The sequence below is a fragment of the Cornus florida genome, unplaced genomic scaffold, assembly GCF_030987335.1.
Source record: "Cornus florida cultivar Cherokee Brave unplaced genomic scaffold, ASM3098733v1 CherokeeBrave_3.0.0_Hap2_Chr02, whole genome shotgun sequence".
Classification (NCBI taxonomy): domain Eukaryota; kingdom Viridiplantae; phylum Streptophyta; class Magnoliopsida; order Cornales; family Cornaceae; genus Cornus; species Cornus florida.
In genome coordinates, this window is record NW_026775572.1 from 89,861,487 (window position 1) to 89,888,808 (window position 27,322).

The following is a 27,322-nucleotide window of genomic DNA, read 5'->3' on the forward strand; positions in this document are numbered from 1 at the left end:
TGAAAACAATCTAAAAAGATTTTCCTTTTAAGTTTTTATTAGGCATTTTTTGTTTTTGATTGGATGGAGATATCAAGTGTGTAATTTTGAACTTGATTGGTTTTATTTATCTAGTGGGTGAAACTTGTATTATCTTGGATACTTATCTTTGATTCTATTGCTACTATATATCATCATGTTTTTGTGCTTATTGCCATATCTTATGCATGAATGATAGTTTTTTTTTTTTTTCTCTCTTGTTGTTAATTCTCCCACATTAATTCTTTTCCTTCTTTGTTGAGCTTTATTTGTCAATTTGTAACAAAAGGGGGAGAATATGCATCATTGATCATTGAGGGGGAGAGTTTCTAGAATTGAGGGGGGATATTTATATGTTGATATTCACATATTGATATATGCTGATTGTTTATCTTTCTTGATTAAGCTTCACGGGTAGTGTTGTTGAGCTAATGTGCAGATTACAGGTTGCTACATGTGTTAAAGTTTCAAGAGTTCAAGAAAGATTCCGTTTTATTTCTTTGACAATCATTGTAATTTGCTTTTTTCTGCTTAGGTAGATTATATGTTGTTTTTAGGGTTTTGTCACGAAATTGCCAAAGGGGGAGATTGTGAAATATATATTTTGGGAAAACTGTGAAAAATATATATATTGTATATTGGCTAATTTCGTTGTCAAAACAAAGTCCGATCGAATTGTAAAAGTTCGGTTTAGAATTTTAAGGTTGAAAATCGGATGCAGATTTGAAGAAGTTCAAGTATTCATGGTTGCTACACTCCGAGTTGATGAGAACAATGCTTTAGGAAGGTACGTGAGTGAGTGAGAACACTTAGGGAGTTTAGAAGGCTAAAGGAAACAGAGATTTCTATTCTGCCTCTTGGGAACCGGTAGGAATATCTTTGAACCGGTAGGAAACATTGGTTAACATAAGGTTTGGTCACTGCCAATCTTAAACCGGTAGGAGAAATGGGAACCAGTAGCCAAAGACGTCGAAAAGGCGTCTGACCTTCTTAAACCGGTAGCCAATTTGGGAATCGGTAGCAAGAGTCCTGACAGAATTAGAAATTTCAGTTTCCTGTTCTAATTGTTTCTTTTTTTATTCCAACTTCCTTCCAAGTCCTATGCATGAAATTTTCTATATTTTTAGAAGGATTAGGAGATTCTAAACTCTATATAAACCTTGTCATACATATAGGTTTATTCATGGCTTTTGCATAGAAAATTCAGATCTAATTGAGAGCCTTTTTGAGAGATATTTTTATTTAGAAAATCAATCTGGTTTTTCTGATTTTATTTTTGAGAGCACACACATAAATACAAGAGTGATTTAAGTGTGTTGTTCTCTATCTCATCGGAATTGAAGCATAATTGAAGATTCAGAAATTCTGAAAAAGCAGAATTAATTCGTTATTCGTCAAATTCAGATCTAGAAGAAAGGGGTGAAACGATCACACTTTGAAGGGGTCAGAGCATTCGTGGAGTGTTGTCTGATCTACCTGCAACTTTTCTACAGATATCGAGAGTAAGCCTGAGGTCGAGAGCTGTTGGACGGGGGAGTCGCAAAGTCAGGGATTGTCAACAATTGGTTTTGGTAGAACGATAAGGTGTGAGACTGAGTCAAAGTTCGGTATACTTTGTTTCAAACATAGTGGATCATTTATCTCAGGACTGCGGAATCCAACGAGATTTTTTCTGTTACAATTGGTCTATTCTACCAATTGGGGTTTCCTCAATAAAATCCTGGTGTCATCTCTCAAACTCTATTTATTTTACTTGCACTTTATTTTTGCTTTGTGATTTGATTTTAGTTTTATTTCGATAGAATTAAAATAAGTAAAAATTGGATAAAAGAGCAAGTTAAATATATTTACCATCTATCTAGATTATCAATCCATATTATATTCCACAACCATTCTGCTGCGCACATTCAACAAAGATGACTTGTAATTTTTGAGTTTGCTGAGAAATGAGAAAATGAACGTGAGGATTAGGAATAAAAATAAATAAAATAAAATAAAATCTAAAAAAAGAGAATCTAGAAAGTTTCTTCACTTCCCAATACAATTGCTAAATATTTACTGTGGTGCAACTTACCCAAAAATATATATAGTGTTGGTGTAAAAAATAACGTGTATAAAAAAAAGTGTATAAGATAGACAAAGAAAAAATATATTATGTAAGAATATAAATATTTGGGCCCATATTAAGTGTGTAATGGTTAGGGTTTGGTTTACTCAACGTGAATGAGGGGGAGAGAGAAATTGTGAAAAAAAATGAGATATTTTGGGAGATAAATAATTTTTCTCTTGAATGAAAAGGCGTGAATGGATAATGAGAGAGAAAACAAAAAAAGAATAGTTATTTTAGGAAATAAATTCTTTAGAATTAGTGTTCAATTAAGAAACAATTACAATATATTATATACAAGGCAACTATAATATTTTGAGGCCTTTTTATTGGTTGGGGCCTTAGGCGACCACCTAACTCGCTGTCTACCTGCTTTTAGCACTGGCGGTAGAGTGGTTAGTCCACATCGGAGTAAACTTCATCCATTTACTTTGGAGGCTTTGATGTGTGCTCAGAATTGGTTAATGTGTGAAGACATGGATGGTAAATTGATTATATTAAAATTCTTTAATTTATTGTTTTCTAATGCATTAATTATCTGACACTTATGTTTTATTTTTAGGAACTGATTCAATATTTGATCCATGCAAACTCAGCATATATTCTGATAATTATAATGATGATAATGAATGTGTTCCTGAGTTTTGCCAAGGTATTGTTTCAACTTTAATAAGAATCTACTTTATTATTCCATGCTAATTTTGAACTTTTTAGTGAATAGTGATGTTTTCTGCAGATTAATCATCAACATATGATTCTTTTGGAGATGTTGAAGAAATTGTGCAACTATGGAGACTTATGAAGAAACTTATGAGAAGATTGTTTTGAAATCTGAATTTTCTGATAACTTTTTTGCCACTATGTAATAAACTTTCTTCTTTCTTTTTTTCTTTCTTTCCTTTTATTTTTTTTTTTTTTTAAAAAAAAAAAATAATAATAATAATAATAATAAAAAACTCTCTTGGAAGCCAAATTGGAACATTGTAATTTGGCTTGTCTGGTTTTGGTATGTTATTACTCTTATAAAATTGCTCTTATAGAATGTTTTTAATGTTAAATTTTATGTTAAACTATTTATTACCTATTTTTAAATGAATCTTTTCAATAATTTTCTGATAACTTTTTACCACTATGTAATGAACTATCTTCTATTTTTTTATTTTTATTTTATTAAAACTCTTTTGGAAGCCAAATTGGAACAATGTAATTTGGCATGTCTGGTTTTGGTATATTGTTACTTTTATAAAATTGTTATTATAGAATATTTTTAATGTTGAATTTTATGTTAAACTATTTATTACCCATTTTTTAATGAATTTTTTCAATAATTATATAATTTTAGTTGATAAAAAAATTAAATGAAGGAGAAATTTTGATCTTAAACGGGGCGGGGCGGATACCCGCGGGGTAAAAATGTGTTACTAGGGCGGGAATGGGGTGAAAAGTCTCTTCGTTTTGCGATTTTGAACTGGGACGGGGGCAAGGTTTCTAAACGGTTGCGAGGGCGGGGGGTGTACACCTGCCCAAACTCGCCCCATTGCCATCCCTATTCATTCCTCAAACAGTGCTAAAATGTGAAATGATTTCTTACTTGATGGCAGGTTCAGTTTCCAGCAATAATCCTTGGCCAGATGTAATGGATAATATTTTGTCCCTATTAGCCCCGGAAGCAATTGACTTGAAGAAGAAAGAGGTGTTTGAATCACCTTCTTTGAGCCACAGGACACTTGACTTTTGCTTGTAGATCTGTTCTTCATCAACACACAGTTTAGAGTACTTGGAGAGCAATTGCTTTTCTTGGCATCTTAGTCAGATGTCATCTGGATTAGTATCAAGGACAAGTTGGCAAAGGGAGAGTTGGTCTTTAGCAGCCTGTACATCAGCTTGGATTGCACTGATGTTGGAAGAGAATTTCTTTTTTAAGGGTTGCTTAAGAAATTTGGGCTTTGATGTAACTTAGAACATTGTGTACCCAGCCACCTGTTTACTCTAGTACTCTTCAATAGCTGTAGTTGATATTACTTTGTAAAATATTTTATTCTGTCAAATTAATGTTTTTTGAGAATTTTAAAATAATATGGGAATGTGAACATTAAAACGAAACTATTGTGATACTATTCTTTTTTTAAAAATAATGCACAAACTAATATTTATTGTTCCATATTTATATATCATAACAATATTAAGGAGATTTCTTATCTCTTGCTAGTGGGTGGTGAAATGATAGTCAAGAAAATTTCTGTAGAGAGATTGTTAGTGCAAGGGTATAGTAGGAAATTCGTTAAAATAGTTTTTTTTCTTTTCTTCCCTTCACTTCTTCCAAATAAGAATGATATCATTTCTTTTCTTTTCATTCTAATTTATCCCAACATGAATGTTATCCTTTTTTTTATTATTTTTTTAATTTTTTATAACTAATTTAGTTTCTTTTATTTTCTCTCATGTTTATCCAAACGAAGCCTTTGAGATATCATAATTGCAAAGGTAAAAACAACCGCAAATTATTTCACAAAGTAAATTATTTTAAAAAAAATTAAAATTTAAATAAAGTAAGTAATAAAAATTTACTTATTTATGCTTTCTTTGATGTTATCCAAACATTAAATCTTAATCGTTGGATATATAAAAAAAAAAAAAAGAAATAAACAAGAAGTAAGTAAACAATTCTGTGTGTGTATATATATATATATTTTAGGAATAATTAAAAAAAAAAGGATTTTTGGAAGGGAAAGGACAAAATCATGGAGTTTATAACTCTACTTTTTTTCCAAAAAAAGAAAAAAAAAAATGAACTTATAGAGGATAAATGCCAAAATCATGGAAATCTAGTGTTCATTGTATTTTGATTCCCAAACCGCCCTTTGAATATTTGCTGTCTCAACTCTCAAAAGAACTCTTGAACTCCTATTCTTATGACCGGCGGCCCTCTGCTCTCTTTCTCTTCCTCCTTCAAGCTCTCTGCAATACTCACACTGCCCTACCACTGCCAACCGCCGCACCGACTGGAGTAACCCAAATCCGCGTGCACCATCTCACCAAATGTCTCCAAACATCATTGAAATTTATGTCAACCTTGGATATATATCGATGTGTGTTCACAAGGGAAAAGTAAAGAAAGTCAAATGAGTGAACCAGGTTTCAAAAGTGTTGTCTCATATAGATGGCAAATGAGTGAACCGGGTTTTCCCTCTGAGACCGGGTCTCTTTTCGAAAAACTTAATTTTCCTATATATGTGATCCTCCGTCCCTTGGTCCTCGGAAGTGCTCTCACTCCTGTCACCGTCCTCCTCCTCCCGTCCATTTATTACCATAAAAATTACTGTTCTTGTTGCTTCTTTTAGAATCAAAGTTATCGATTGGAATGAACGGAAACTATGGCCGGGCTCCATCGATTCTGGCGTTTGGCCGGCAGTGATTTGCCGTGTGATCGATTTCCTGTGATTGATGAGTTTGTGAGAAACTTGGAAGAGAAGAAGGAAGGGTAAGGGAGAGATTAAAGAAGATGAGGGACAATTTGGTAATCAAGACAAATTCCATCTTTTTGAAAACATTGACTTTCACTCCATCTTTGACATTTGACCAACATACCTTATGTTTTTTGGAATAACCTCTTTAACCTAACAAATATTGTTCAACTCAACCAAACCGTTCGAAACATTGTTATCGATTGGAATGATCGGAAACTATGGGGCTCCATTGATTCTAGCGTTGGGAAGTGATTTGCCTGTGATCGAGTTTCTGTGATTGATGGGTTTGGTGAGAAACTTGGAAGACAAGGAAGGGTAAGCCAGAGATTAAAGAAGATGATGAGTGACAATTTGGTAATAAAATATTGACTTTGACTTCATGGTTTTAGTATTTGACCTAGGTAACCCTATTTTTTTTTTTTTTGGAATAACCCCTTTAACCTAAGAAACATTGTTCAACTCAACCAAACTAAGCCTAAGATTTCGTAACATTGTTCAACTCTTACGAGTCCAAAATTTTTGCCAAGCCGCGTGTTGGAAAATCATTCCAAACTATTTAGTGTATGTGTATCTGTAATACTATATACTACGTATTATAGAATTTCTTAATATATTATTTAATAAACTTTTACATTAATCTATATTTAACCATATATATAAACATTAATCTATCTTTCTATCTATCTATATCCCTATCCACACTCTACTTCACTCTTTCTCAAACTTCTCACCCATCAATACAAAAATGATCCAACTTGTTTGGATGAGTATTATTGATACACATCTTTCATCTCTGCACAAGTGATATATATATATTTTTGGCAAAAACCCATGATTAAAGTTAAAAATAAAAAACCATGATTAAGTTTAGTATTTTCAATTTTTCATCCTATTATATGAACAGTTAGTTTGTGAAAATGATGGGGAAGGCTGTGTGAAGTGCTTCATTGTTGGGTACTTGTAGTAGTTTATCTGTATATATTAATTTTAGTAATATTAAAATTTAATCTTTCATTGTTGGGTACTTGTAGTAGTTTATCTGTATATATTAATTTTAGTAATATTAAAATTTAATCTTGTTTTTGAGATAAAAAATGAATTGTTATATTATTTTCTAATATTTTACGTTTTAGTTACACAATTGTCTACTATTTTTTTTTTTTTTTTTTTTGATATTACTTTGTAACAAAATTTTTACTGGACACTAAATTTTGAGAAAATTGTGATAATAAAAATTACTAATCAGTTTTTCTTAATGCTACTCAAACTTCTAAAAAAATCATCTTCCTAAATTCCACTATTTTGTGCATTTCAAACATTAATTACTACCATTAATCTACACCAAAAATTACAACCATGTGTTATTTGCGCACAATTTAAGCAATCTGTCATAGTTAGTAAAATCCGTTGGGAAAATATGTGGTATTATATACATATAATATAATTTGTTTTCTCCATGTGAAAAAATGTTAAAAATTTTGTCATAAAAAATTAAAATGGAAAAATATATCTTTAAAAATGAAAATGGAAAAATATAAAGATATATGCCTTTTGATATTATATATATATATATGTTTAAAAATTAGTCATTAAAAATTTGACTCTAATTTCTTTCTCTTATTCCTTATATATTTTCATTTCAATAAATATTTTTTTATATTCATTTTAATATTATAAAAGACGAAATATGAAATGTTCTAAAGAGATGAGGATTCTGGAAAGAGATGGGGATTCTGGATATTGAAGAGTCAGTAGAATTTGGTATATTTAAGAAGATGATAAAAGAATATAGTGTTTGTGAATATGCATATATTTATTCTTTATTAAGAGAAGAATGTGTCTATATATAATCAAGAGTCACTTTCATAACAATGTGAGCAATTCTTTTGTGAGCGAGCCAAACAAATTAAACGCCAAGTACAATGTATATTAATATTATATTTTGTCAAAAATTTCAAAAATTATTTTAGTTTTTTCTTAAAGCTATCCTATATAAATTTTGTTCCAAATTTTCTCAAAAATTTCAAAAATTAAAAATTATTTATTTTAGTTTTTTCTTAAAGCTATCCAATATAAATTTTGTTCCAAATTTTGCTATTTTTTCTAACCAATACTAGCTAATAAAAGGTTAAAAGATACAAAAGTTTAACGCTAATAAAAGGTTAAAAGATACAAAAGTTTAACTCTCATATACAAAAATACACAAAATTGCTAGGCTCCAGCGGATTTATTGGTATGTATTAGACTGTATTTTTGTTACTTATTTTGAGTGTAACCCGATCTATGTGTTTAAAAAATGTTAAAAAATTTGTTATAAAAAATGAAAATGGAAAAATATAAAGGTATATGTCTTTTGATACACTATATATATATATATATATATTGTTTAAAAATTCGTCATTAAAAATTTGACTCCACATGTACTAATTTCTCTCTTATTCCTTATATATTTTCATTTCAAAAGATATTTTTTTTATATTCAGTTTATAAAAGACAAAATATGGAATGTTGTAAAGAATTCCTTATATATTTTCATTTCAATATATATATATATATTGAAATGAAAGACAAAATATGGAATGCTGTAAAGAGATGAGGATTCTGTATACGGGAAGAGGAGGACTCTAGATATTGAAGAGTCAATAGAATTTGGTATATTTAAGATGGTAAAAGAATGTAGAGTTTATAAATATACCTATATTTATTCTTTATTAAGAGAAGAATGTGTCTATATGTAATTAAGTACCAGGTTAAAAGAAGTAATGAAAGGACTGATCAAGTCCCTCTGTTCAGTCACTTCAGTGTACAACTATATCGGAACACAAAATTGTGTATGAACAAAACAAATGATTTAAGCATATGTATATTATTATTTTCTATTACGTTTTCTTATTTTTATGATATTATTCAATTAACTCACTTTTATAATCTATATTTATCTATCTGTTCACATTTCGCATACATTTATATATACACACTACTATTAAATTCACTTATCAAATCATCTTCAAAAAGATAAATATATATATATTTTTGGTTATCCTAATGAATTTCCCCATCATCATAAAATTTATGATTAAATAAAGATGGGCAGCTTAGAAATTTTAATTTCAATGGAGTCCCAGGTTTTAGGACAAAGTATGGAATGATTTATCATTGCTCTCATTATGTCCATATAAATTTGAAAGAACACATCCATTGATTTTCAATCAATCTTGATTTTCACCAGGTACCGATACAAGCCTGTCACTTTGCGTATTCCTTTTATGCCCAAACCACTCAGCCATCTCTTCATCATCTGTTGATTCAAGGAACTCAGCACTCTGGGTGATGGCAGACTTGAATTCATGGGCATTTACTCTTGCCCTTGCAGCTTTTCCGCTCCTCTCTGCCATCTCCATCTTCCAGCTTTCTTGCTTCTGCATGTTCCGGGACAAATCGCTCTTACCTCCTATAATGGGGAAATCTACAGGTCCCGGAATCTCATTCCACGAGTTTGAGCCATCATTTTCTTCACTCTCATCCTCCACAAATCTCCACATATCAACTCCTCTGTTTCCACTTTGTCTTCCTTGTCTAAAAGAAGGTTGAGTATAGTTATAGCTCCCGCTACTGTGACTAGGTTGAGTAGAATCATCCGCATGATTTGATGCTTTTGGCCGTCTATGATCACATTTCAAGCATACCATGTTTTTTCTGAAATTGATATAGTTGCACCTACACCACAACACATATCTAACTGTGTAAGACACAGTAAAATTGCAGTTAACTATTTCTAATGGAAGAATTGTCATAGATGTTGCTTCAATGTTTAGAAGTAGAAAACTCACGATTCACATTCCCATTCCCCGGGATTTAGTTGCCGCTTTGTTGGCTTCTCTTTACATTGCAAACATCTTGTATTCTTTGCAAAGTTCAAGAAATTGCATCTGTAGAAGTTGTAAGCATTGGTGAGAAATGAAAAACACTAATCTGAATAAGTATTACTTGTTACATATTTTACATATTATTATACTTATCAGAAAAAAGAGTATTACATGGCACATATCCAATCTCCTTTCTTCAACGGAAGATGCTCCTGATCCTCCCCTAATTTTTTTAGCCTTTCTTGAAATAGCCCATCACAGCGCAAGCACTTAATGTTTCTGGCAAAATTTAGGAAATTGCACCTACAAAAGCAAATTCAAACAGAGAAGTACTAAGAAAATCTATGAGAAGAGTGATACAATAATAAGTGAGATACTTTGAACAAGATACAAATGCAATGGACGTACTTGGGGCATATCCAGTCACCTTGCTTCATTGGAATATTGGTTTGACCTTGTCTTTCGTGAGTTGAATCTTCTTGCACAGATGAATTCCACGTGGAGGGGGTTGCTTTGGGGGGATTGGAGTCGACTCCCTTCATGCTAAACTCCACCATTTCTTTCAGCAACCTTCTCACTGATTCCTTAACCCTTTTATTCAGCAATGGTTTGTTCTCCACTGAGCCAGTGACGGGATCAAGTCCATATGTCAACAAGAAGCGCATGACATCCACAGTCCGCCCGCCTTCATCCTCACGTGCCTTTACGAATGCCCTCTCACAGTTTCCTCTCAGAATGCAGGAGCTGCATACCTACTAAAATTTCTCTCCTTATTAGATATTATGAATGGTGATGCTCCTAACTTAGCAAGAACACTTTTGACATAAATAGATAGGTTGGAGAGGTCCAAAAAACAACTGAAATTCACACGTACATTTCCTTCATCAATGCCCACGTGCGCCCTTAGACGCTTTCCTGAGTTGACAACTTTCCTATCTACGCTTGGACATCCAGATCCTGCAACCACCTGGACATCTTTTCTTGAGAAATACCTGGCAGCAAAGCCATAACATGAATACTAAGCGGCAAAACACTATCTCATTCATCCAAATAATAAGGAATAAACAGCCTCACGATGTTGGTTGCCCATTATGAAGAATTTCAAGGCATCTGTTTTTCTGTTTTTGATATAAATTATCAAACAGCTGTTAGCCTATGTGACATAACCAAATGTTCAAGTCACCATGTTCGGAAATATGCCCTACATGGTTGGTAAGAAGCTTACAGATTTAGGATAGCCCATGGTCTGATAGTCAGAGTACGTAGAATGACCCGAACAAGACCTGGACTCTTATAGAGATTTAAAATCTAAACAAACTTTAAAATTTCATTTAGCTACGAAGTATGTAAAAAATTAAAAATCATTCATGATGCAGAATATAAAGCAGAAATATAAAGGCATCCACACATTAACACATGATTTTTCATGGAACCCATTGGGAAAAATCAATGGGGTACTTTGGTCTCCACAAATAGTAATCCGTTCAACTCGTTTGTGCGGGAATTGCTTGCGATATTGAAATCCATGTAGGTCTAGGATTTGTTCAACACTCAACATATATATACATGAATGATGAATGAAAAAAAAAACAAAAACAAAAAAATATAGAAATTCCTTCCAGTAGGTTTCACTTGATCAAAAAATAAGTTTGGTCGATCAAACCTAATACAGTGGACTTCAATGGCTCCTTCAATCAATCGAACTCATTGTCCTTATTCCTTTAGGAATTTCTAAACAAATACATTCTGAAACAGTTTTACACATTCAAAAATACTATTTTGAAAATCAAGACATGTGATTGAAAACCCTGACAGGTTTAATGATATGAATGAATGCACATGAACCCTCATTTTGGTGAGTGAGTATTAAAGAACTTTACCTTTTTGCCCTAGATTGAAACTTCGATTTCCCATTTTTACCCTTGGACAAGAGGTAACTCAACTAACTATTCTGTCTAACTTTAGAAGCAATAACCAAAGGCTAAACTAAAGCATATAGACTCAAGTTTTGAATGAAATTTGCCAGCATAAGTCCTATTGACCTAACAAAGCTTTACCCTGCCCCTAAAATTTTATTACGTAAAGGAAAATACCAGAAATTTAATTGATACAACGCTTAAATGCATCTCTAGCCATTTTTGGCCTGAGAGCATCAATTTAGTTGATGTCCAACAAAAATGCATTTACCTAAAACATTCATTGCAACTAATCCAGAAAATTGGTGGAAAGGTCTAGCATAAGGCTTTTTAGTTAAGAGGTCAAATCAAGGAGCACATTCCCCTAGCAACTCATTATTATATTAGGTATTTTCCTATTTCTTTTTTCTAGACACTGGAACAGTGGCATGCAGTACCAGTCCCAAACCTACCAAACTCCATAGCACCTAGATGTAAAGCTAAGGCTTGAGGGTGTACAAAATATTAGAAAATATTTAGGAGTTATAGTAGTGTTTGGGAAGAAAATTTTTTGGCTAGCCAGACTGTTAGAATCATAACTGTTGAAAGTAGGGATGTAAATGAACCAAACGTTCGACAAATAGCTTGAGCTCGGCTTGCTAAGAGCTCGGTTCGTGTTCGTTTGTTTAATAAACGAACCAAACTCAAACAGAATTTTTAAGCTCGATTAATAAACAAATCAAACTCAAACAACCCCCTGCTCGGCTCATTTGTTTATGAACACGTTTGTGAACCAGACTTGTCAAACAGCTTGTTTAAGCTTGCCAATATATATGTGTGTGTGTGTGTGTGTGTGTGTGGAGAGAGACATATGGATTTAGAAGGCTTTAGAATCCATAAAATAGTCCAAGCTCAATCCAATTCACAACCCAACTTAACTAATATTATTTCATTCTTATATCTTAAAAGAGTCCAGTCCACTATAAGAGCCCAGTCCAGTCTCAGTAAACCCTTATTAATCTTTTTACTAATTTCCTCATTCCTTACACAAGCCCCTTTTTTTTTTCTCATCCGTTACCGAAACCCTAGCCGACATAGCAGAACAAAAAGAAAAGGATGATCGACATAAGGAGGACTCAAAGAAATGGATGATCCAGTAACATCACGATCACAAATGATTGTCGGTGATCCAACCGTCATGATTGCAGATCAAATTCCTTCACAACTGCAACTTCCTACGCCTGATTTTCTCTCTCTCTCGATCTCATCTATATTCTTTTTATACACGTACCTGATTTTTGAAATCTGAAGTTTGTAATTCCTAAACATTTATCTGGTGTATAAATTGTTCATAGATTGAGTTCTCCAGGTAAATGTGTATATATATATATATACACAAAAAGTCGGATATACATCACACAAGCGAGCTTAGTCAAGCCGATCTTGAGCTCATTCAAACACCTTCGAGCCGATCTCAAACTTGGCTGCTGAAAGCTTGATCAAACTCGAGCCAAGCTTGAGCACTCCAAAGCTCGTCTCAGCTCATTTACAGCCCTAGTTGAAATATATAAAAATTGAAGAGAGAAACCAAACATGAAGAACATAGGATATAACGTCATCCACAACATATAAAGCCCAAAGGGTACATCAATCTTATTACACTCTCTTAATTTTGGTATACATGATCACCTCTATTTATAGGTGAAAGAATAGAGACGTGATAAATATGATATAGGAAACATTCCTAAAATCACTCCCATGATTGACTCATATCAATATGTCAAAGGAGTGGTTTAAGGATTTTAATCATTCCTATAATAATATTCTCCAACAACCCCCTTCAAGTTGGTACATGAAGATTTTTACTCACTCCAACTTAAAACTAAAGACAAAGTTGTCAAGAGTCCGAGACGAGTAGATCCAAGACGAGTTGATCCGAAGATCCGAGATGAATTGATCCAAAGATTGGAAACGAGTAAATCCTGAGACCTTACAAGTTGATTCGGACATCCGAGACTAGTTGATTCAAAGATCCAAGACGAATTGATCTGAAGATCCAAGACAAGTAGGGTATGGAGTAGAGTATGGTAAACCTTCCCTGATACCATGTTGAAAGATTAAAAAAATTGAAGAGAGAAATCAAACATGAAGAACACAAGGATATACGTCATCCCTAACATACAAAGGGCTACATCTATTTCAGTACATTCTCACTTAATTTTTGTATACGTGATCACCTCCATTTATAGGTGAAAGAATACAGACATGTGGTAAATATGATATAGGAAACATTCCTAAAATCACTCTCATGATTGACTCATATCAATATGCCAAAGGAGTGAATTAAGGGAATCATTCTTATAATAATATTCTTGAACAATAACCAATCCTCTGTCCAGGTTTTTGCCAAAATAGTTGAATGTACACACATATGTGCACTCAAATCAACTTTTTTATTCTATTTCAAGTATGGGCTGAGCAGTTCATTGAGCTGACAAGGTGAAATGGCATTGGCTACTTCTGTTTCAACCAGTATTTCAATATCGAATACACTACTTCCTGAAAATCAGTAATATTTCGTGAAATCATAGAACTGTCAAGAAAGAAAGGAACAGCTACTACTCTTTAGAAAAAGGTCTACATTATAGTGATAATCTTTAACAAAAAGAGGCCCTATTCTCCTACATTCCACAAAAGACCCTGTATTGTTCTAAAACACTGAAAAAATGAAACTTTAGGTTTTCCTATGTCTAAACTGTTGGAAGAAAAAGGAGAGCAATAGATACATGAAGTAGTGTACGCCATTTAGTGATTATAAACTGTGCCTTAGTACATGGGATCTTTTAGCATATTATTGCACCAAACTCATTCATGTATATTTTATTATAAGTAATTGCACAAAACTATTGCAAATAAAATAAATTTTGTCTATCAGTGCTCCTCTTTAATTTTTAAAATACTCTCCATTTGATTGGACTGAAAAGATATTAGAGAAGTCATGAAAATTGGAGTAATACAACAGATTAGGATTAAACAGCAAGATATAAGCTTTGAACGTTATATATACTGGGTTTCACGATATCAGTGTCAGAAGCTAAAAAAGTTCTATTAGATACTCCTTTCTCTTGGTTCTCATATTCTTTGTTCTATTACTTAGTTTTTGTTTTAAGATGAAGCTCAAAAGTACAATTGTTATATTCTTGTTATGGATTTGGAACAAGTTTGCTCAAGGCTTGCTGCATTTTTTAAACTTTTTGTTTTGTTTTATTTTTTATTCACTTTCTTTTTGCCTCTAACTCCATATTATTTTATTAAGGTTCCATTTGTTCAACATAAAATATTTTTCATAGCACAAATAATAATAATAATAAAAATATCAAATCTTGTACATGTAAAAGGTTCTTCAAAAAACATTTTTGCGTGTTTGGCTTGAATCCTGAAAATACTTTTTTTGTAAAATAAAAATAAAAATCCTTTCTAGAAATTCAGTTTTTAAAAAAGGACGTACACATTAAGCATGAAACCCAAAATATTTTCTTTTCTTTACGTTAGGTTTCTCACCAAACTAACACGATATATGCATACACATTTAGACTTTAGAAAGAGAAAGTGATAACCCTCAAATGAAGTGGAGCTATGCGTTCTTTGTTACTAGCAGTTTTCTTTGATAGTGCTGGTAAAAATGGATCAGATTAGATTTGTCTCGGGGTTTTAATCATCGATTGGGTTTGGGTTTATGTGTGGTGAAGAGACAGGTAGAATTAGTTTGATAAAGGGTGTCAATTTGAGGGGTAGTAAAAGATTTGTTCTGGAGATTGGTAATTGAGATTTGTGGTGGAAAGTATAATTAGATTTGGAGATAAGGGGAGAAAAAAGAGATTGCAACTTAGATTTGTTTGTTTCGCACGAAAATTGTTAGGGATTCAAATGGGAAAATTGACTGCAGTTTTCCTTTGTGCACTCCGCCAAGCGATGGAAGATTCCTATGTGTGTGTAATAAAAAAAAATGTATATGTAGAGAGAGAGAGTTCTTTGACTATACTGAAGCTGGTGATGCATATATAGAGAGAGAAAATGGAGGTTTAAACATGCTTCAATTGTGGGGAAAGGGACGAACAGAGGAAGAGAGATATTGCTGTTCTAGTTAGCGTCAAGGTAAGTCGACACGAGAAAGGTCAACCAAGAAGACTGTAAAATGACTTGAGGATTTTTTTATCAATAAGTCACTCTGCAATATAGGATGTAAAATATTTTACCAGTGAAATGATTTACTCAGTTTTATGTACAGCCAAACACCAGAAAATGCAAAAAAAAATATGTTTTCAGAAAATGTTTTACATCAAAGCAAATGGAAAAGGTGTTTTCACTTTTTAAGCCAGGAGTATGCACACACTGCTGATATGTAAGGGTGTATAAAAATCTGAGCAAAAGTTAAAAACGAATAGTAATTACAGTTTCCTACTTGTAATATCATGATCAAGTGAGTGTACACTGTGATGCTACTTAAGGGTGTAACAAAATCTGAGCAAAAGCTAAAAAAAAAATAGTAATTATAGTTTCCTACTTGTAGCATCAAGTAAAAGCAATATAAAATGCAATGTAAGTTGTAACTCATTTACATTTAAGAATACAATTCATCAAATATATTTAAAAATTAACATGTATAGCATATCCAAATTTTTTAAAGAGCTTTCTAGGTTGAAACAATCCCAATCAGGCACGGACCCAGAGGGGGGTGGATGCCCCCACTGGAATTTTTCTTAATTACATTATCACATATAGTTTTAGTTAAAATTTCAAAAATGCCCCCACTCAATTTTTTAAAATGGCCCCCTTCAAATTTTCACCTCACTTATTTCTCCACTGGATTTTTTCTAATTTATATTATTAACTAAAATTTTAGTTAAAATTTCAAAAATGCCCCCACTCAATTTTTTTAAAATGCCCCACTTCAAAAAAAAAAATAAAAAATTTGTCTACAGTTATTTTTTATTCTTTGACGGCGCCCACCCTCAAAAAAATTCCTGGGTCCGTCACTAGTCCTAATGTCAGCTCTCAATATGTCCAAAAGTTACCAACATGTCTTTAGCTGATATGGCAGCCTATAAGACTATAAAATGAATGCAAGAAGAGCCCTTCAACAAAATTCACTAAAGAGAAACAGCTGCTAAGAATCACACAATCTAGTCAAATTACAAGATATATTTGCATCATTAAAACAAATAGAAATTACTCACAATCAATACAACATATAGTAACTCATGTACATTTATAAATATAAAGATCCTACTTCAATTAACAGCATATAATAAGGCCTACCTACATATTGTAACATGAAAGACCAATATTAAAGTCATATAGATTATTATTCATCTATTATTCTATATTTAGAAATAAAGATTTCTTAAAAACAAAAAGTTAAAAGCACATAGTGAGACCGTTACCTAGGTTGGCCTCGTCGAAATGAAGGGGCAAAAATTGGGTTAATTGCCAAATTATTGCGCTGCTGTTACCAAATGCCTAATATCTGCCAACTTGACCTCAAACAATATACAACCCGAAACTAGTGATAACCTCTCATGAAGTGGAGCTATGCTTTCTTCGTTAGTAGCAGTTTTCTTTGACAGTGCTGGTAAAAATGGATCAGATTGGATTTGTCTCGGGGTTTGAATCATGGATTGGGTTTTGGTTTATGTGTGGTGAAGAGACAGGGAGAATTAGTTTGATAGAGGGTGTCAATTTGAAAGGTAGTAAAAGAATTGTTCTGGAGATTGATGATTGAGATTTGTGGTGGAAAGTATAATTAGTTTCGCGCGAAAATTGTTAGGGATTCAAATGGGAAAATTGACAGCAGTTTTCCTTTGTGCACTCTGTTAAGCGATGGAAGATTCCTATGTATGTGTAGTAAAAAACGTATAAGTAGAGAGAAAAAATCAGTATTTTTTGAAGTATATGGAGAGAGGAGGGAGAAACAACTCCATTTTGATGATACATACATACATACATACATATATATCTATATATATATATATATATATATATATATATATAGAGAGAGAGAGAGAGAGAGAGAGAGAGGAAGGGTTGTTTGATTATAATAAAGCTGGTGATGTATATATATAGAGAGATAAAATAATGGTTTAAAACATGCTTCAATTGTGGGGAAAGGGACGAACAGAGGAAGAGAGATATTGCTGTTTTAGTTAGCATTAAGATAAGTCAACACAAGAAAGGTCGACCAAGAAGACTGTAAAATGACTAGCGGATTTTTTTATCAATAAGTCATTTTTTTTTTTTTTTTTTTTCCCCTGATAAGTCATTTTGCAATAAAGGATGTAAAATATTTTACCAGTGAAATGATTTACTCAGTTTTATGTTCAACCAAACACCAGAAAATGCAAAAAATGTTTTACATCAAAGCAAACGGAAAAAGTGTTTCAGTTTCTAAGCCATGAGTATGTAGACAGTGCTGATACTTCAGGGTGTATACAAATCTGACAAAAGTTTAAAACGAATAGTAATTATAGTTTCCTACTTGTAACATCAAGTAAGTGTACACTCTGCTGATACTTAAGGGTGTATAAAAATCTGAGCAAAAGTTTAAAACGAATACTAATTATAGTTTCCTACTCATAACATCAAGCAATATAAAATGCAACATAAATTGTAGCTCATTGACATTTAAGAATACAATTTGTCAAAGATATTTAAAAATTAACAGCATGTATAGCATATCCGAAATTTTTTAAGAGCTTTCTAGCCTGAAACATAAACTATAGTCTCATTGTCAGCTCTCAATATGTCCAAAAGTTAATAACATGCGTTTAGCGGATATGCCAGCCTACATGGCTATTTATTGAATGCAAGAAGAGTCTTCAACAAAATTCACTAAAGAGAAACAGCTGCTAAGAATCACACAAAATCTAGTCAAATTACGAGATATATTTGCATCATCAAAACAAATAGAAATTACTCACAGTCAATACTGATTGTAACTCATGTACATTTATAAATAAAGATCCTACTTTAATGAACAGCATATAATAAGGCCTACCTGCATATTGTAACATGAAAGACCAATATTAAAGGCATATGGATTGTTATCAATCTATTATTCTATATTTATAAATAAAGATTCTTAAAAATAAAAAGTTAAAAGCACATACTGAGACTGTTACCTAGGTTGGCCTCTTCGAAATGAAGGGGTGAAAATTGGGTTATTTGCCAAATTATTGAGCTGCTGTTACCAAATGCCTAATATCTGTCAGCTTGACCTCAAACGATATACAACCCAAAACTAGTATACAATTCAATCAAGCAGCGTTTTCAACGGAACCCACACAAGAAATGTTTGCTTGGATCACAATTCTAAGCTAGTGATCTGAAGTGGTTGTGCCATTGCAACATTTAAAAAATAAGTTACTTTATGGTGACCTCAATGACATGAAGTACCAAAGTTTAACAAAATAAATTATGCCTCTCACTTGATTCCATTATCAAACAGGTTGTACGCATACTCAAAACCCCAACACCATATCATTTCATACTTAAAATCAAAGCTCAAACTAATACCTATTTCTCAATTCCAACCAGCCAAAACAAAGAAAGCCAAATCACAGACAGCAAATGCATATAAGATACATCAAAACAATCATAGTTATCACTCGTTACCTTATAAGATCAAATTTATCACGCGCGAAATTGAGGCAAGCGGTCCTAATTTGGTTTGAATCCTTCGAAGCCATTTCACCATTTCGAAATGGATTTCCAGTTTCATCGAAATAGCCATCTTTCAACAATCTTTCCATCAAGTCGACCCATTCCGGCCATGGATGCGAAATTTGAATTCTAGCTGACTCTGGCAATCCCCTTCTTCCATCTGTTGGTCCATTGTTTTCAACTGCCCCCTCGAATTTTTCTTCTTGCGGCTTTGAGGATTGTAGCTCTTCAAACCCATCCAAGACGAACCCTAGCTTCGAATTGGGAACTAGGGTTTTGCAGGTGCTGTGAATATGAGAAATGCGTACGAGAAATTTAGGGTTTCTAAATTGGAATTTGAGGGCTTGAAGGTGATGTCCATGGTTTGCTAGTAACAGCTTCAACATTCCACAACACAATTACTTTTTTTTGGCGGGAAATCAGCAAACTTTCCTTCAATTAGGAATTTGGACAGTTCGGAAACAAGAGCCGCAGATATCCGGACTTGAGATAAATCAGTGAATAAAATTTAGGGCTGGCTTGGAATTCTCATAAAACAATTTTATATTCTCGAATGTTTTGAAAAATACAAAATAATTTAAAATATCAGTTTGTTTGACATATTTAATTTTGGGTTTTCAGGGTTTTTTTAATCCGTTTTTCGAGAATTAAATCAAAGAAGTTTTTATTTTTCAATGTCAACCAAACATGAACTAGAAGCTTGTAATGCCTATTCAAAGCTCTCTTATTTCGAATAATCATGTGAATCTTATATAAATGTGAGTTGATAATGTCGAAAGTAAACAAAAATATAAATTTTTTCTTATTTTTTTCTTTTTTTATCCTCTCCCACTCAATTCATCAATTAAATTAGAAATTGTAATAATTAGGGGTGCACAAACCATTAACAATCATAACCGGTACTTCAATTCCAATTTTAAAATTTTGAAACCATTGAAAATGGTTTTGGTTCCGGCAAGAACTGAACTAATTATTGAATAGTGTCAGGTTTGTTTTTTTTTTTTTTTTTTTTTTTTTTTCCTTTTTCTTTTTCATTTTCTTTTCCCCTTAAATTGAAGTATATAAATGTTGGATGCTTAAAAAAAAAGGGACAAAGTCTTATAAGAAAACCATAAATTATGACTATAGTTTTACTTGAGACAGAATATCAATACTTGCACATTGCTCTTCTTCAATAAACTTAGGTATAAGTAAACTCTGTCATAGCACTTTTTTTTTTTTTTTTTTTTTTTTGTCTTTGTCTTTTTCTTTTTCTTTTTCTTTTATTTCATTTTTGTCCTTACAAAAACTTCAAAAAATATTTTAAAAAAAATTTGAATACTTTACATTTCACTTTGAAAGAAAATAAGATATAACTCTGACATAACTACATGCCTTGATTAGATAGTATTTATTTTAATTTAGATTCATGTGAAATTACTTTTTCTAAAGTGATTGCTTTTACATTCCAATTAAAGAGTACTTTGTTTTATAATTTGAATTCTTTCCAAAATTGATGACTTTATCATTTTTTACGCAATCCACAGTACAAAATCTCTCATTAAAACAAAAAAACAAAAAAAATGAATACGACAAACCAAGATTTGTATGGTCAAATTCTTTTTTTTCTACAGAGTACACGGAAAAGGAAATAAAGAGGATTTGTGATACTTTCTATATAGGGGGGAACAAAACAGACCAAAAGTCAAGTTCAAATCGATTAAAATGAAGAAAGATAAGATATATATATATTTGACTATGACACAATATATATATATGTATGTATGTGTATATATATATATATATGTATGTATGTATATATTCTGCTCCAATTTACACTTAGCTTTCCTAAGAGCATCATTAACTGCAGAATTTCCACTTTAAGTGATACCCATTGTATGTGGAAAAAATTGAATCTGATTCGAAAGGGGTGATAGTTTTTCCAGTAGAAAGCAATAGGTATGCTTGGACAGGCTTAATTTAGAAGAATATACATATCTATCTATCTATATATATAGATGGAAATATATATATATGCCAGGTATAGAAAAATCTTCGCAAGTGTTATCTTTCCACAAGGTTAGACACCTATTCTGCAAATTGGTTTGTGACAACATTGTCATCAACAACTACTGCCTATGGCAAAATGAGCTCCACCACTCACAGTCCTAAAGAAAACAAATGGCCAGCATCAAACTGAAGAAAACAAGAAAAACTATATATATATATATATATAGTTTTTCTTGTTTTCTTCAGTTTGATGCTGGCCATTTGTTTTCTTTAGGACTGTGAGTGGTGGAGCTCATTTTGCCATAGGCAGTAGTTGTTGATGACAATGTTGTCACAAACCAATTTGCAGAATAGGTGTCTAACCTTGTGGAATAGCAACACTTTCATATGTGGCCAAAAATCGTTTTTTTTAAATTTTTTTTTTTATCTTTGTGCTCCAACTGACTACAACTAGTACAAATAGTTTATGCGCATAAAGTTAGTAAGGGAGAAAACAATCACACAAGATAACATGATTCACGAGGTTTGGCAAAATCTTTTGATGGAGTGTATCAAAAAATTTTAATAATAATATGTGTTTATAACGGAGAACTCTCTCTGCTCTCTAGTTATCTCGCACCACACACTCATACTAGGATTGAACAAGACTTATTATAAATAGGGGATCACTTTTAGGTTAAGAAAACTGAAAATCTCCCCGAACCTACAATCAATGAAAAAACTCATAAAATTTCAATCGAAACTTACACCAATCTCTGTGATCGATATTTGCTTCGATCGATCAGACTTCGATCATAGCCAACACTGCTCATTGTGATCAATCCCATTTGGACCTCCGATTGGGGTTCGTGAATCGGCAACATAAACCAGGCTTGTGATCCAGACTCCACAACCTTAACAAATTTCGGGTTAAACCTACCTATCTTATTGAGACTCTACTTAGCCCTCCGGTGGTGAATGTTGAAAAAATTGGAGTTATGCATACATGATCTTGTTAGAAAAAAGTATGGTGTAATTGTCAAAATCGTTACATAAAATAGGCGTCCGATACTAACTGTGATTAGTAGATATTTGGACTTGTCCTTGTTGGAATGTGGATGCTGATGCTATGAAAAATGAGTGTAGAGTCGAGCTAGCAGATATCACTCGTATCCTCAGAAGATACGTATATATGGTAACAGTCCGGGTAGCAAAATAACCCACTAAAGTGTAAATTGATTGAAAAGGAAAAAAGATCACCTAAACTTGACTATGGTCAGTTAATAGAATACATGATGTTCCAATTTACACTTTTTATTTTTATTTTTATTTTTTATTTTTATATTGATTTTGGCCATTTCCAAAAGGACTATGAGTGGAGTCCATTTTTGCCATTGACACTAGTAGATGAATAATGATGATGATGACAATCTCTGCACAGTCAAATTTGCAAAATAAAGGTGAATAATCTGACAAGACTTTAATATACAGGACTTTCATATATATATATATATATATATGGCAAAAACAGGACTTGGATAGTGTTCCCCACAACAATGGCACCACTTGTGTGTGTGCGTGCGTGCGTGTTAGCAGAAGGACCATGCTTATTCAACACTACAAGTTCACAACTTGTGCACAAAAGTTTTGGTGGATAAAATTGGTTCTTCGTCTCCTTCAAATTTCAAAATAGATCGGAAAAGCTTACAAGATTTTCATTATGAAAAAAGAATACACGACATGCCTAAAAATGGATGTTTTAACAAAGCTACATGTTAAATATAAAAGAGATAACTTTGTATATTATATTGATGTGAAATAAGATGTATACAAGAGGGGTTTATATAGGAAGGGTTATGTGTGATCAACCAGTAAACCATATATGTATATGGTAACTATACATATGATAATCCTATACAAGGTAAACCTATATTATACAATATAATAATAATATATTCTAACAGTTTCTTTCCAGCTTGAGTTTGGAAATGAAATCTTGAAAGCGGCATGACGGAAGCAACTTGGTAAAGACATCAGCGATCTGATCATGTGAAGTGATGGACCACAAATGTAAGGTCTTCTGAAGAAGATGATGACGAACAAAATGACAATCAATCTCAATATGTTTAGTGTGCTCGTGAAAAACATCATTATGTGCAATATGGATTGCACTCCTATTAGCACAATAAATAGGAATGGCAGTGGATGAAGAAACTCCCATGTCTTGAAGGAGCCAACGCAACCACAGAAGCTCAGAAGTAGTATCGGCAAATGCCCTGTATTCAGCTTCTGTGCTAGATCATGCAACCACAGTCTGTTTCTTGCTGCGCCAAGAGATAAGTGAATCACCAAGAAAGAAACAATAGCCTGTGGAGGAACGACGATCTATAGGATCTCCTGCCCAATCTGCATCGGAATAGGCACGAAGAATAAGCGATGATTGGGAAGAAAAATGTAGTCCATGAAACATAGTGCCTTTGAGATAACGAAGGATGCGATGAACAGCAACAAAATGAGTGGACCGAAGGGCAGTCATGAACTGACTAATGATGTGGAGGCCATGAGAGACGTCGGGATGAATGACAGTGAGATAAACCAAACTACCTACCAATTGGCGATACAAAGTACCATCTCGAAGAGATTCTCGATCATATAGATTAAGCCTTGTATTGCACTTAAGAGGGGTATCAACACTCTTGCTGTCAGTAAGACCTGATATCGAGAGAAGATTAGATATGTATTTCGCCTGAGAAAGATAATAACCATCTGTAGATGTAGTTATCTCAAGACCAAGAAAATAACTGAGAGGTCCAAGATCCTTCATCTTGAACTGACAATTGAGAAACTGTTTGAGCTCCTGAATTCCCACCAAATCATCGCCAGTAATGATCATATCATCAACATAAAGTAAAAGGAGAATAATACCTCGTTTGGTGTGTCGAACAAATAAGGCAGAGTCATATGCACTAGCAGAGTAACTAAGGCGAGAGATAGTCTGACTAAATTTGGCAAACCAAGCTCTCGGTGCCTATTTAAGACCATGCAAGGCACGTCTAAGTCTGCACACCTTATTAGAATGATGAGGAAAACCTGGAGGAGGCTGCATGTATACTTCCTTGAGTAAATCACCATTAAGAAAAGCATTCTTAACATCAATTTGAAAAAGTCCCTAATGACTAGAAGCAGCCACGGCAATAAGAGTTCGAACATAGGAAAAAAGTGTAACAAGAGCAAATGTCTTCTCAAAATCAATGTCATATTCCTGTGTGAATGCTCTAGCAACAAATTGAGCTTTGTAGCACTCAACAGACCCATCTGAACAAATCTTGATCTTGTAAACCCATTTGCATCCTACAGCAAACTTTCCAAGAGGCAGATCAACCAGATCCCACGTATGAGTTTTGGATAGTGCATCTAACTCTTCTTGCATTGCATGCTTCCATATGGGGTCAGAAGATGCCTCACGAAAAGTTTGAGGTTCATGTAAGGTAGAAAGAGCATGATAACAATGAAAATCACTAAGATGTGCTGGTGGATTTCTTACCCGAATGGAATGAGGGCGAAAATGTTGGGTAAGCGCACTGTCAGGAACCTCGGATAGAGCAGATGAGTGGGACTCAGCTAGTAGAGGGTGGACTATATCAGATGATTCTAGAGAATTAGGAAAGAGATCTGCAGAGGTGACAAATGGGGGAAGAGGAAAAGCCTGATTATGAACACCACTAAACTTAGATAATGTATGAAACAGTTTATGTTCTCAGAAAATGACATGAAGAGAAATTCTGAGGCGTTTATCAACAGGATCATAACATCTATACCCCTTTTGTTCAATTCCATAACCAAGAAAACAACAAAGTCGAGAACGTGGTTGTAACTTATTTCACTCATGAGTTTGAAGAAGAACAAAACAGGCACAACCAAAGACTCTAAGATGACTATAGTCGGGAAATTTTCCATAAAGATGTTCATAGGAACACGATTCATGGTATAAACAGCAGTAAGAGATGCTTCACCCCAAAAAGATGAAGGCATAGAAGCAGAAAGAGTGAGAGAACGAGTTAAATCAAAAATATGTTGAAGTTTACGTTCAGCTCGACCATTCTGTTGAGATGTGCCAGTACAAGAAGTGTGAAAAAATGTACCGTAATGTTGAAGAATGTGTTGAAATTCATGTCGTCGGTACTCTTGAGCATTATCAGACCGAAACATTTTGATTGGTTTAGAAAACTGAGTAGCAATCATTTGAGTAAAATCACAATATATTTTAAGTAATTCAGAATGATTTTTCATTAAAAAAATCCATGTGAATCGCGAAAAATCATCATCAAAAACAACAAAATATCGTGATCCTCCCATAGTAGATATGGTCGAAGGTCCCCGAGCATCAGAATGAATCAGATGAAATGGAACAGAAGCAAAAAACTCACTTTTATTAAATGGTAAGGTAGGTTGTTTTCCCAATTGATATGAAATACAATCAAAAGACTCAAATTTAACCTGACCTAACAAATCCGTCGATGCAAGGGTTTTGACACGAGCTAATGACGCATGCCCCAAACGAGAATGCCATGACTTAAGAGTAGGAGAGGTGGATTGTGTAGAGGCAGCAGAAATAGTAGTAGTAGGCAGATATAATGAAGAAAGTTCAAATAAGCTTGTCCGAATGATTTGTCCTGTCCGAGGATCCTGTATAACCCAACCATTAGAAGAAAAGGTTATGGTCAAGCCCAACTCAGTTAATTGTCCAACTGATAAAAGATTAAGAGAAATATTTTGAACAAGATAAACATGGGGAACAAATAACTAAGATTGAGAAATAGTTCCTATGTGACTAATGGCCATAGTGGAACCATCAGCTGTGTATATGGCAGGAGAGTGAGAAGTAGGAGTCTGGGATATGAGTAAGGTAAGATCAGGTGTCATGTGATTGCAGCAAGCAGAGTCAAAATACCAAGAACCATGTTTACCTGGTGTAATAGAAAGAGCAGTGGAAGATACACCTGGATATCGAGATAAAACCTAGTTGAGAACTGCCTCAAGGTCAGTTGCAAAGAAAACAGATGAGGTAGATGTAGAGTCGCTAGAAGAGTTGTTGACTGGTGTTAAAGATGATGGTGATAGATATTCGGTGTTAGCCACAATTGTAGTGGAGAGTCGAGCATGAGTACGACAACAGTCAATGTTATGCCCTGGAAGTTGATAGAAAATACAGTAAAGACTTGAACGGTCCTTTTTGTTAGTGGATTGCTGAGAGCCAGATCGATTATTTTATTGTGGCCAGAGGAGTTGGACTGATTGGAATTAGTGCGTCCATTTTGTCGTAAAAATGAGGCAGGACGAGCTGGTGCTAACTGAGATGGCATTGTCTGAGGAGCAGAAGATGGTGTGGCTAAAACAGTGATAGGATTCTGAGAACGACGAGTCTGCAAGCGTGTCTTTTCTCGAACAAGTTCATTGAGAGCTTAATCAAGTGATGGAAGAGGTGATCGATGGAGAAGCTGACTACGTACTGGTTCAAAATCATCATGAAGACTCATCAGAAACTGATAAAGTCGAATCTGGTTGCGATACGTGAGAAATTTCTTTGCTTCAGAAGAATATTCCCATATTGGTTTGGAAAGAGCTATTTGATCCCATATACATTGCATCTGAGAGAAGAATTCATTAATTCGCTGACCTAATTCTTATGTAAGAGTAGAAAGTTGAACCATTAATTGAAATAGGCGAGCCCCATCAGAACCAGAGTAGAGAGAGATAAACATGTCCTAGATCTCCTTGGCTGTCTCGTAACTCCCAAATTCCATACCAATGGAAGAAGTGGATGTGTTGCGAAACCATGTGACGATCTTATGATTGTTACTATCCCAGTCTTCAATATGTGTGGCATAGGCATCTTGTGATACCCCCGGATTTCCGGATGCGGGTTGGCTAGGCCCACAGCCGAATACTCGAGGATATCAAAACAAAAGGCAATAATCGAACACATAATATAAAAGGATAAATGAGAATAAATAAAAAAAATGCTGAAACGAAACTAGAATGATAATCCCATAATCCAACCATTAGAATAAATTTTCATTAATAAATAAATTCTTCTGAGACAATTAATCCTCCAAGTAATAAGACAACTCGGGAATCCATCCTATGTGAACCCCTAGAAAAAACCCAACTGAACAAACTGATTCAAAAGTAAAACCAAAACTTAAATATATCTAATAGTCTTACGTAGTCGGAAGAGTGAGTGGCTGTCTTTGCTTAGCACGAACAAGCTCTAAGACTGGA

The 27,322-nt window shown here is 33.5% G+C and overlaps 2 protein-coding genes across 2 annotated transcripts; both read right to left on the minus strand.

Moving 5' to 3' along the window:
* Positions 1–8,610: 8,610 nt before the first annotated feature.
* On the minus strand, positions 8,611–19,601 carry LOC132295444 (zinc finger protein VAR3, chloroplastic-like). The gene is made up of 6 exons (XM_059793715.1): positions 19,025–19,601; positions 10,333–10,450; positions 9,867–10,210; positions 9,630–9,761; positions 9,423–9,521; positions 8,611–9,309 (listed from the first exon to the last, which is right to left on the minus strand). Exons 1-6 carry the CDS (start codon positions 19,456–19,458, stop codon positions 8,802–8,804), a joined length of 1,635 nt encoding a protein of 544 aa, XP_059649698.1. The 5' UTR covers positions 19,459–19,601; the 3' UTR covers positions 8,611–8,801.
* Positions 19,602–23,339: 3,738 nt separating this feature from the next.
* On the minus strand, positions 23,340–23,933 carry LOC132296526 (uncharacterized mitochondrial protein AtMg00810-like). The gene has a single exon (XM_059794717.1). It carries the CDS (start codon positions 23,931–23,933, stop codon positions 23,340–23,342), a length of 594 nt encoding a protein of 197 aa, XP_059650700.1.
* Between the last annotated feature and the right edge of the window lie 3,389 nt (positions 23,934–27,322).